Here is a 12,762-nt window from a genome sequence, read left to right on the forward strand (position 1 = left end):
TAAAACAATACTTTTAACCAGTTCTGTTCTAAATAAACTGTGCAGGGATCAAGCCTTCGAGTCTGGCAAGTTTTCAGTTAGATTCCCAGAAAAACATAAGAGCCTTTTCTGTCAGGCTGGAAAGTGAAGGGGAAACCTTTGATTCAGTTGAATGCTCACTTTGTCCAACACAGTTTTTACATCTCTGTTATGCTGATTTAAGACTCCCATGCTTATTGGCCTGGAATAGCAAACACAGCTGGAATGTCCCTGCCCTTTGCTCAAAGACTGAGCCACTCAAAGGGAATCACAGGTTCAAAAAATAAGCATAGTCTATTTCTGTCCAGCCTTTTGCTTTCAAGCAAATCATATCTGTTGCCAGCATTTTCTCTGTATTGTCGAAGGCTTTCATTTGCCGGAATACTTGGTAGAAGTGTTTAAGGAAAGTCGATGGTAGTTCTCGTAGTATTCTATTAGACGTTGAAGTTAGAATCTTCAGAGATTTCGATGTTAGAAAGCAAGCGGAGTAATCTTTTAATTTTGCTTTCCCAACATCAGATCCTCTGAAGATGCCAGCCACAGATGCAGGCGAAACGTCAGGAGAGAATGCTGCTAGAACACGGCCATACAGCCCGGAAACCGCACAGCACCCAAGTATTTTCTCTGTTTGTCAAATGCTCAAATATTTTTTATAAACCGAATTGACCCCTCCTGCTGGCAAAGAAAGTGGCCGTGGTGATTTCTTCAGTATGAGGTCTTGGCTTAAGTCTCAAGCGACTGTAAAAAGTTGAAAGAATTTTCTAAAGAAGTCCTTCTAAACTTCTGAGAAAGGATGTGTGGGAGAAAGGAGGGAAGGGGCTGACCAATTGTGGCTGCATCTGTGTGATATTCACACAGTACCCAAAACATGCTTAAGGCCCCTTCTGCACATGCAGAATAATGCACTTTCAATCCACTTTCAATGCACTTTGCAGCTGGATTTTACTGTGTGAAATAATAAAATCCACTTGAAAGCAATTGTGAAAGTGGATTGAAAGTGCGCTATTCTGCATGTGCAGAAGGGGCCTTTGAGAATCTTGCAGACTGACCAAATGTTGGAACTCAGAAGGGGAGAGGTAAAATTGAGAATATTCATTCTTGTTTCTATTATTGCTAGTCTTCTACTAAGACTTTGGTAGTGACATATTATGGGAATAATATTGTTCCTTAATATGAAGTCAGTGGATGCTGTTGTTTGGGCAGAGAGTCAAGCTAGGATTGGGAAGACCTAGGTTCACTTGGTGACTTTGAGCCAGTTATTATCTTTCCCAGCCTAATGTACCTGATAGAGTCCTGCGGGTAAAATGGAGGAGGGAAGAATCATGTATGCTGTTCTGAGCTGCTTGGAGAAAGGATGAGGGGAAATGTAATATGAGCTCATCTTTTCTCTCTGGTCTCTGTGCTCCCACTTGCCTTTACATAGTATCTTGAAAGTTTACAACACAGGCTCGTTAATCTTTGTTGCTGTCATAATGGAGCTGGCTGAATGGACCCAGTCCCCTCCTGGCTTTGCACTGAATCAGGGCCTCTTTTCTAGGAAGCTTGAAGTTTACTCAGTCAGTCCCCTCTCTCTAGAGAGTTTTTGGCACTGCCAGCCTAACTAGCAAGCTTGTGTAAATGAAGTAACAAAAATCTCTTACGCAGAAGTGTGGCATTTTACGTGTTTGGGAAGAGCTTCTTTCCACAGGACTCAAAGGTTAATTGTTGAAGGGAGGAGCTATTCCTCTCCCTCCTGCTGTCCTGTAATTGTGGGAGAGAACTGTCCTTCACACCCCCATAACTTAACAGTATGAGCTAGTATAGTATATATGTAACTGCGGAATTGAGACTGTGTCAGTGATCATGCTATTGTTGCATGCCGAAATAATGCCAGCAGAAATGATATTCTTGTGGATCTATGATGTCAAACTCCTCTAATTGTATGGACTGTGATCAAAGGGGAGGGGATCCAGGAAGTCCTTGAGACTAATTTTTTTCATCTGAAGGTCCAGTATACACTAAGAAGAGCACTGTCCTATGTTTGCTTTAGAAATGTGATGACTGATATCCTAATTGAGTTCATTTACCCTAGATTGCACTAACAGAATGATAATGTAGGCCACTTTAATGAGTATTTGTGGTTGGTTGATGAGGACAAAATATTTGTGCTGCAATCAGGAGTCTCTCAATTAATTAGATTTTAAACTGCTGTAAATATTGGTAATGCGCAGCATTTTCCCCTTTGCAATCAGCAGGAAAGATAATTCAGCAAACAAAAAAAGTACTTCTTAAATAGCCTGATGCTGATTTGTGTTTTGAAACAGACATATAACTCTGCTATGCTGTTGCTACTGGTTCAGCACTGTGCTGTGATCATAGTTATCAGCAAGTTAGATGGTCATGATGAATGAACAGGATTTGGGTAGGGGCTTCAGTTGCCAATTTATCACCCCTTTACTAACAGCATCTTTATTTAACTCTTGAATGGATTCTTGGAATATACAAGTGACTATCATATTATCTGTGTCACTTTCTCATCTGCACCTGCTAAAACTTGTGTGGGTGGAAGATGGACACACAAGCCTTAACAAGTTACACTGGGTTGTTTTTGTTTTTTTAAAGGTCTGGCAGCTGGAATCAGCCAGATTCCCCACCCCACCCCACCCCACCCAATTGTTTTCCTCCATCAAGTCTTTCTGGCTTGATGCCCCAAAGTAAGTGGGGGAAATGGGTGCTTTTTTGGACAGGCCTCTGGCCAATTTACTGGGCCAGTTGTTCAGTTTTTTCCCCCACAGGTATTTGCTTCTGAAGGTGCATGACAACAAACAGTGGCACTGTCACAAATAGGTAGTAGCTATCAATCTTTAACAAGCTCTTTCGTTTGCTTTTTCTCAGAAGGGAGAGCTTGTGAGCTTTCAGCTGTGAGTGTAAAGTAACAATCTATTACCAGACTTTGGCACTCTAATCAGGTATAAAGGATCATCTTGGAACTTTATTAATTACAGCTGGCATGCTGAGTGCCCAGAGACACAACCAGTTCAGCTGCTCAAAAATCCTTAGGGAATTCTCCCTTGACCATCCTACCTCATAGAGTTGTTGTAGTGGGGATGGAATCTAGGTATCCCATCCTGAGCTCCTTGGAGGATAGGATTTTTGAAATAATCAAAATAGTATTTTTATTAAGTGAATGTTGGGGTTTGTGGTAGAGCAAAGCGTGTGTCAAACTGCATATGACCAGGTTTCAAGAAGTAAAATAGTGTTAAGCTAACAAGTGTCCCATTTGCTGACTATTTTATTCAGTGGAGTCTTGTACTGAAATACATTCAATAAACATTTTTTTTAAAAAAATCATTAAAATAATGAAGAATTAAACATAAATATTTTAATTCTGACTCATGTTTTGTGATGAGCAAGATAAAGAACAGAAGAATGGAAATGACTGTAATCGCAAGGAAAAGTGCAAAATGTAGTAACCGTGGATAAGCCATGGATTGGTCGTTTGGGCTGAGCCTCAGGCTTCCCTAATTGTAGTTTGCAATTCTCATTTGGTGACAAATAATAGTTTGTGGTAACCATAATGTTCCCATTGCGGATGTCATGGCAAACTATAATTCCTGCAAACCAGGAAATAAGACAGGGGATTGGTGTGCGGGGAGGCAAAAAGATGAAGAGAGAACATTCATTCCTACAACATAGCTTGGACATTGTTTATGAACTGGGCCAATGGCAAGATCCCCCTGCCCCCGCTCACCTGAGGGAGAAATTGATCATTGGGCTAATGGAACAACTACAGTTCTGAAGTATTAAGTGGTACATGTGTGGAGGGATACCATATTCCATAGCTGGAGAATTGTCAGTGTGTTGGAAACTTGTGTTACAACCCCTACATGTTTGCCCTTAGTAAAAAAAATGGGTTTGTTAGGTTTGTTCCAAATCAGTAAATCTGTATTTGATTTATTGAATTTCTGTCTTGCCTGCCATTTTTAAATTCTTCAGATGGTTGAATTAGTGTCTAGTGTATAACTTATCTCAGCCTTTTTAATAAGTTCTTTACTGTGATGTATATGTTGGGTTGGGGATGGTTAAAGATTATCAACATAGAGTGGCATGCAGCAGCATCCCTTTAATGAACGCTGGTTTCTGTGTTGTAGGTGAGGCTGGTGCAAATATAATTCATGTCTCTAAAGAAGCTCGGAAGAGGTTTCTTGGCCCTCTGCACCCATCCTTCAACCTGGTGAAAATCATCCGTACTTGCCTATACAAGACCCTGCCAGACAATGGACATGAATTGGCCAGTGGGCGCCTAGGCATTTCACTGACACGGGTCTCAGATGGAGAGAATGTCATATTATCAGAATTCAACTCCAAAGAGGAACTTATCCAGGCAAGTACTAACAAGTTGTCTGCATACTGGTTTTCCATATGGAGCTGTATGTTCCTACCAGAGACTGGGAAGTTTGAAAGACTGTATTTTCACTATGAAACTGTCCCGTAACTGACTTTGTCCATCATATTTGATGTGCTTGATTCATAAGTTCTCTGCTTCAGTTTTTCCACAGACATTTTCTCAGTGGTTTCTCCCTTATTTTTACGTCCCAGGCATGTGTTTGCAGCACCTTCATCCCAGTGTACTGTGGACTGATCCCTCCAAGTCTTCAAGGAGTGGTAAGTAGGGTTCTGGCTTTGCGAATGTGTATATCCCTATTCCTGAAGTATGCTGGAAAGAGAATCAGCATAATTAGCATGAAGGAAGGAGAAAGCGTTGCTTTCAAAAGAGATGTCAAGTTTATGCTGGAAAAGACAACATGTCAAAAACACGAGCCACTGGTAGTAACTGTCCTGGGATATGATTAGAAGATCAGGAAATGTGCCTGAAATTAAATAGGCATGGACCTGCCAAGTACTTGGATGGGACCTCCTCAGGATTCCATGTAAGCCACCTTAAATTCCATGAAGGAACAAAATGGGCTGTAAATGAAATAAGTAAATTCACTAGTCTGACTTAGACTTCTGGTTTCATTTTGCCCTGAAGGCCTGTCTGAGAATTCCAGTCCTACACTGTATAGGTGGTGGGCTGATTTATGCTTGCCCGCAGGTACTTATGGATCTAGTGGGTTTTCAGAATGCTCTGTGGTATCCAGAGCCTCCCAGTGACTCATCAGATGGGCTGGTAGAGGACTGGCATAGCCATCTCTCTGAAGTAATGGACAAGATTACTCCCCGATGTCCTATTTTATTTATTTATTTTATTTATTCATTCCACTTTTATACCGCCCTCCCCCAAAGGGCTCAGGGCGGTTAACAACATAATACATACAAGTGGATAATAAGATAAAATACTAAAATTTATACAAGTTAAAATGCAGCGCTCCAAACTTATAAATATTTAAAACAGATGGCGTCTAACCTTTCACTCCTCTGACTCTGAGGGGGGAACAGCGGATCTCAGTTGTTAATGGGCAATTCCTCCATCAGCAGCCTGGCCTCCCAGCAAAGGCCCTCGGGCGGAGATAATCCTTCGGGTCTTTACAGGCCCTGGCGGAATTCACCTCGAGGGTCCCCGCAAGAGGGAGTCCCGGACAGCTTGGTGGAAGAGCATTCCACCAGGGCAGAGTGTCCAGGGCAGTAAAAGCCTCTTGGCTCCTGGTGGAGGCCAGCCGCATGATAGAGGGGGCGGGGACCTCCAGTAGATTGGCCTCTGCCGCTCTAACGCAGAGACCGACGTGCGGACCATATGGGGCCAGATCGGTTCCCTAAGGTACAGAAGGTTCCCCAGACCGCGTAAGGCCTTTAGCAAGGTTAACACTCAATACCTTGAAGACTTGATTCGGAACTCTCAACAGGGAGCCAGTGCAAAGCCCGGTGCAAACACGGGCTGATTCTTGATCTCTAGAAGGCACCTCCCGTGAGCAACCGAAGCCGCCGCGATGCTGGACCAGTTTCAATTTCTGAATCAGCCTTCTCTAAGGGTAGGCCTGCGTAGAGCAAGTTGCAATAGTCTAATCTGGAGGTGACCGTTGCATGGATCACTGTGGCCAGATCCGCCCGGGAGAGGAAGGGGGCCAGCCGCCGGGCCTGGCGAAGATGGAAAAACGCAACCCGGGTTACATGGGCCACCTGGGTCTCCATGGAAAGAGACGAATCCAGGTGGACCCCCAGGCTGCGAACCGAGGGGGCCGGTGCCAATGAGACCACCCTCCCCCACCACGATCAAACAACATTTTTGCAACAGGTCATTTTGCACTATTAAGTGGTGTAGCACCAACAGGGCGGCAGGGGGGACGCCCCGGGTCGTGCCGCTGTGGGGGCATGGCGGGGGCGTGGCATGGTGTTCCAGGGGCATTCAAGGCCGGGTCTGGCGGTGCCATGGCAGTTCCCCCTTGCTCTGACCCTGGTCCTATCTACCCCCAATCCAAACTGGCCCTTTGGTGTACTTTGGAGCTGCAGAGTTAAAAACAGGAGCTGAGATGACTAGAGCAAGTTTGGCAGAGTACTCATGACGTGGCAAGGACATCCTATAGGCTAGAGCATCTATTAAATCCCATGAGATGGCAGTGAAGGTCACTAAAAAGGATTATTATGTGGCATCTGCTAGCTCTCACACAACATCTGCTAGCTCTCATCCCACCTAGTTGTTTAGTGTGATTAGATCTTTGGTTGTCTCACTGTGGGATCTTCAAATGTTAGGAATTTTGCAAGTAGCTATGAGGCATTTGTGAGCTTTTGTGCAGATAAATCTTGTTTCTCCTCACCAATGTTGATACAGTTAGCAAACTGGAGGCCCTTCACTGTCTTCATGTCCTGGATTGAACCAATTCATTGACTCTCCCAGTCCAATATCAACAAAATTCTGGCAGCTGTGAATCCTACCATTGGCCTCTTAGTGAAAGCCAGGAATGACAGAGTGTGGGCCCCCTGATGGATATCATCAATCTGTCCCTGAGTTCCAAAGCCTTTCCAGGGGGACTGAAATAGGCAGTAGTAAGGCCATTGTTGAAAAAAACCTTCATTGGATGTAATTGATCCATTCAACTACTACCAGAGGTGTATCTGATTTCCACCCCCCTGGACTAAATGGCTTCAGCCCGGGGACATTTGACCAGAGGTGTAGCTAGGGACAAAATCTGAGTTTTGTGCCCCCCCCATATGGGCGGCCACCCTCCCCCACCACGATCAAACAACATTTTTGCAACAGGTCATCTCAAAGTCACCATCATATTATAGAACATGCCCTGACACACAAATCTGAACACACCCAGGGCTCCCTAGTTTAAGCAACACTGAAAGTGATGCTATTTTTGAAGGGGGGAATCCACCCTGAAACAGCATCACTTTTAATGTTGTTTAAATTGGAGAGCCCAGATTCTCCTTTTAAATCCACTTTAAAGGGAGACTCTGGGCTCCCTAGCTTAAACAACATTGAAAGTGATGCTGTTTCAGAATAGATTTCCCACCCACCCCCCAAACAGCAGGTTGTTGTGGGTTTTCTGGGCTGCGTGGCTGTGGTCTGGTAGATCTTGTTCCTAATGTTTCACCTGCATCTGTGACTGGTATCTTCAGAAGTGTATCACAGGGAGAAGTCTATTATACACTATGTCCACACTTGTCTTCTAACAGACATCTCTCTATGATATACCTCTGAAGATGTCAGCCACAGATGCTGGCGAAATGTTAGGAACAAGATCTACCAGACCACGGCCACACAGCCTGTAAAACCCACAACAGCCAGTTGAATCTGGTGGTGAAAACCTTCAACAATACTTTCAATTTTTTTAATCTAGGGAGCCCAGATTCTCCCTTTAAATCCACTCCAAGGGGGGTGGATTTAAAGAGAGAACCTGGGGAAAATTTGAGGGTGCCTGTCAGGGGAGCAATGTTTAAGCTAACAGTGCCAAAATTTCAGGCTATCTTCAGGAGACTCCTGAAGCCCTAAACAACCTGGGGCCTTCATATCTACTGGACAGCCTCTCCCAATACACCCCACAAAGAGCATTATGCTCAGTGAGCAACAACGTGCTGGTGGTCCTGGCCCTAAAATGTCTGGTTGTCTTCAACCAGAAGCAGAGGGTTTTTTTAGCTCTGGCCCTGGCCTGGAGAATGCCCTGCCAAATGAAACCCAGTCCCTGCAGGACTTGCTTTAATTCCACAGGGTCTGTAAGACAGAGATGTTCAACCAGGGTTGAGGGTAGCAACAGGATCCATCTTAGTTAGCCTTCCTCTCCTATCCTCCCTTCCCCTTCCCCTTCTCTTTTCTTTTGTTTCACTTTTTTTTGCCTTTCTTATCCTTTTGTTTGTTCCCTCCATTGATTGGTCTTACAACCTTTTGAGAGCCAGCGTGATGTAGTAGTTAAGAACGGCAAACTCTAATCTGGAGAACTGGGTTTGATTCCGCACTCCTCCACATGAGCAATGGACTCTTAGCTGGTGAACTGGATTTGTTTTTCTGCTCCTACACATGACGCCTGCTGGGTGACTTTGGGCTAGTCACAGATCTTTGGAACTCTCTCAGCCCCACCCACCTCACAAGGTGCCTGTTATGGGGAGAGGAATTTGTAAGCTGCCTTGAGTCTCCTCCTCCTCCTCTTCTTTTTCTGCTTCTTCTGCTTCTACAACTAGTCTCCTCCTTTTCCTTCTCTTCTTTTTTTTTGATTCTACTTCTTCTTCTTCTTCTACTACTACTACTACTATTAGTTTGTGGTGCCAAGAAATAATGGAATGAGTCGATGAATTTATGATTTTATTGTAAGTGTTGTAAGCCGCTCTGAGTTTATAAGGGAGGCAAGGGATGGCAGGATAAAAGTCTAATAAACAAACAAATAAATAAATGATTATATGAAACATACTCTCTGAAATTTCAGAAAAAAATTGCCAACTTTTGATTCTTTTCCCAGATTAAATTTCTTTTTCTATGCTTGTTTATCTGTTGAAAGTAACCTTAGAACGTGTGCGGCCACAAAAGCATCACCTGATTTGTAAACCATAAAGAAGCTGCTAGATGATGCTGGGACTGATGAGCAACCTGGACCTGTCTACCAAGGAGTAGCAAAGAGAAAGTTGCCTGGGGCTTTGGTGTCCAGAGCAACCTGTACCTGCATTGAGATGTTACGCAATAGCCTCAAGGGCTCTTGTGTTTTCAGATTATGATGAAGCAGATTATGCTTCGTGATCTAAGGAGAAGATTATGCTGAACTTCTTCAGCGTTCTCAGTTATACTGACACAGAAAGGTGGAACTCTTTATAACTTCAAATTGCAGCCCTTCTAATAGGAGAAAGCATATTTATCAAGGACTCCTGGTTCTTCCTGTCCCCACCAATGTAATAACAAGGCACGATTACTAATAATAAAAATACACATGTACTATTTACACTGCGACTTTCCAAGCACTTAGCATAGATTTTGTCATTTGAAGTAGATTAGAATTATTGGCATGTGTCCTATCATACTACCAAAGTCTTCCTACAAATTAAGTGGCTCTTCCTGAAACAGTGGAATGCATTCCTTTTGCCTGTATGTGTATCATATTGATTGTGTATGTTGTTTCCTACCTCAGTGTAGGCAAGAGTAGCAAGAGACTGTCCATATCCTGAGTTCTAAACTACACCTGCTCTTAGGTGTATAAGTGGGAATCTCTTGGCATCTGGACTGAAGTTGTCTCCTTTCCAGGCAGCAAGAAAAGATTTGCAATGGAAACTGTCTCGGGCTAGAATAAAGGAGGGGAGAAGAAATCAGGCAAGAAAACTGGTATGAGGAGGGAAGCAGTAGTGTCCACTATGTCATGGCTGCCTGTCATGCCAATGGCTCCTCTTGCACTTCCAAAATGAAGTTCTGATTTGCTTTTACAGTAGCTGTCATACAGCTACCTCAGGAGTCAGTGGGGGAGCTGATGCCAGGTTTACCACTGGCCACCATGTCTTGGTCATGTTGGATAAATGGACTTGTGCAGATTACATGGCTGCACCCATATTGACCATATGGAGGTGAAGACGACCTGGGCTATGCAAGATAGAGATAATTCTGGACTGCTGTCCCTGCTGTCTCTTTATTTCCCCATTTCACAACAGTCTTCAAAGCAGTAGGATGGGGAGGAACAGAACAGGAAGGGCTATTTTTTCCCCGCCAGTTCGCCGGAGTAAATTTCTTATGTGTGCTGGACTTATTTGTCATTTATTTAAGTGAGCTTGTGCATTGGAATGTGCTGAGTCTCCTGGAATAAGCTTTGGGAGGAGATAGTGCAAGATGCTTGTTGCTATAAATCCGTGTGCTTCCCCCACTTCCAACCCACCAGCTTCAACTGAACTTTATTCTGATTCTGCAGCTGATGTTGTTAGTGACTTATGACAGATGAGAATCTTCTTGATTTTTGAAGCCTTTCCGTGATGAAGCAACTTTAGGCACTTCTGTGTGAAGGGCAGGAATTGTGGCTTTTATTAGGGCTGGGAGGAGTACTAATTCCTTTTGCATGTGAGGTCTCTCATCCTTTTTAAAGACATCTGCCTTTTGTCCCTATGACTAGTTTCCATAGCTTGCACCTTGTTCTTCTTTGTCTTCTCCTGCCTGCTGGTGCAACTTAATTTTTCTCCCATAGTAGAACTTTGCAACCAGCAATGCCTCAGTTACCCTGGTTGAGGGTGGGACTGTGGTTGAAGTCATAGAGCTCAGGATTTGTATGCAGGAGGTTCAGCCTCCAGCATCTCTTGTTAAAGGATCTCAAGTAGCAGGTCCTGGGAAAGATCTTTCTATTCTGGCGCCTGCAGAAAGCCACTTCCTCGCAGCATAAATAATACTGGTCTAGATGGACCAATGGCCTGATTCATGTTCATGCAATGTCACAGTAAGGCCCTGCAGGCAAAGGTCAGGCAGCTGAATGTTAGGAGGACCTTCAGGTTCTATGAACTACTTATGTCAGATTAAACATCCTTGATGTCTGGATGCTGTGGTTTTTCTAAACATTATCATGTTAGCACCTTGACTGATCTGTGCCATCTGAGCCTTGCTGTTATGAAAGCAGATAATCCTTGCATGAATATAACATTATGCCTGTCAACTAGATGTTTTGTTTGTTGCATTTATAATTCCACACTCTTCAAAAGAAAAAGCCAAGTTGGTTCATCACAATTTTTATCTACAAATTAGTCCAAAGACAAGGCCTTGCTGTATCTCATTCTTCCTCTCCACAGTGCCTAGCTGCTGATAGAGCCATAGGTAGAAGGTGAGCCAGGCAAGTTAATGGAAAGTTTCCTTCTCTCCTTCTGCTAAACTACAGAATCACCTAGTGGCTGATGAGGCTCCTGAGATGATGGACCACATTGCTGTTGCTAACCTGTGGTTATGGTGGACTTGTGGCATAGGCCATAAGTAAGGGTAACAACCCTGATTAAAGAGTGCTTATTAGAACTCATTTTGCATCTTACTATTTTGCACTCCTGTGCTACAGCTGCACGGTTAGTTGTTCATCTGTATAAAGTGGTCATGCTGCATGATGCTGTGTTTATGCACTTCAAGCAAGAGAGACAACTGTGTTGCCCTTTAAAAACAATAAGGGTGGGGGACAGGAATAGGTGGCAGGGATCCTGAATCTCTAGGTGGTTATATCTGCCTCCATTAAGTGGTTGTTTGTTTCCATGCAACCTCTGTGTTCTGGGCAAACATGCCAGCACTTGAGTTAAGGGCACTGTTTACAACTGCAGCCTCTCCTTGAACTTTTGCTTTAGTGTCATTGGAATTGCTCAACACACACCCATGCCAGAAAGCAACCTATTAGCGGAGGGCAGGAAAAACCCTCTGGCCTGACAGTCTCTGAGGAGCCCAGTGCTGTTCCATTTAATGAGTCCTCTCTGCTGTGCATTGTATGGCATGCAGCTGAACTCCTTTCCTGGAGTCTGGAAGCTTGCACAGAAGGGCAGCCTGTACTATTTGTTCCTCACTGGGAAGTAGGTGAAGGGCTACTGACAGAAGGATTTTTTGTTTTTGCTCTTATGTAAGGATATTTATGACAGCTGTGAGAGAGCTGTGCCTTATTATTTCAGAGTAGACGTAGCAACTTTCTGGTCTTATTTAAACATTAGAGCAAAACCCACAGCACCCACTATCCACAAGTTTTTCTTCCGACAGAAAAGCGGACTAGCTGAGCTGAGCCACTCTCACTGCAGTCAAGAGACTCACACAGCAAAAACTGAACGCTGTGTCAAAAGAGCCTCTTTCCTACTGAGCCAGTTGTGTGACATTCTAAGCGAACATCTCACAAAGCTGCTTGCCTTCAAACTACTCTATGTGCCTTATGGAGATGTCCAGAGAAGGTCTACAACAGCTGTGGTGACACATTGGTGACACATTGAATAATAGAATATGATTTGGATTCTGGGCATTTCTACAAGGAGCTTCTGACAACATCTTAATGGTTTCAAAAAGCTTCTCTTTATTAGCATGCTAGAACATTTTAAAGCAAGATTATGAATCCAGCAGTCCATGTCACTCTGAAGACATCTTGAAAGCAGGACTTCTGGTAGAATGGCATTTGAGTCTGGTTGAGCCTCTGAGTGTTCCCAGACGACACATTGCTGATCAGGGCTATGTCAGCTGTAGAACAAGTTTTTCTTAGTGCTTGCCACTGCAGATATTGGAGACCTTGATTTTGACTGGTGGGCCTGAAGGGTCTGGATTTTAGACCAACTAGTTCTGAGAAAATCCAGAATGAACAATGTGAGTGAGCTGTTGTGCTCTTGGAAACAGCCTCCTCCTGTGTTTTTCTTTTTGTCAGTCCTTCT

At 43.8% G+C, this 12,762-nt stretch overlaps 1 protein-coding gene across 2 annotated transcripts in view; it reads left to right on the plus strand.

Annotated features, from left to right (window-relative positions):
- Positions 1 to 12,762, plus strand: part of PNPLA2 (patatin like phospholipase domain containing 2) — a 52,415-nt gene that overhangs the window by 27,363 nt on the left and 12,290 nt on the right. For both annotated transcript variants that reach the window (XM_048485879.1, XM_048485878.1), the window contains exons 2-3: positions 4,149 to 4,381; positions 4,597 to 4,662. In XM_048485879.1, the coding sequence (XP_048341836.1) occupies positions 4,149 to 4,381; positions 4,597 to 4,662 (299 nt within the window). The remainder of the gene's footprint in view (positions 1 to 4,148; positions 4,382 to 4,596; positions 4,663 to 12,762) is intronic.

Source organism: Sphaerodactylus townsendi, linkage group LG02, assembly GCF_021028975.2.
Source record: "Sphaerodactylus townsendi isolate TG3544 linkage group LG02, MPM_Stown_v2.3, whole genome shotgun sequence".
Classification (NCBI taxonomy): domain Eukaryota; kingdom Metazoa; phylum Chordata; class Lepidosauria; order Squamata; family Sphaerodactylidae; genus Sphaerodactylus; species Sphaerodactylus townsendi.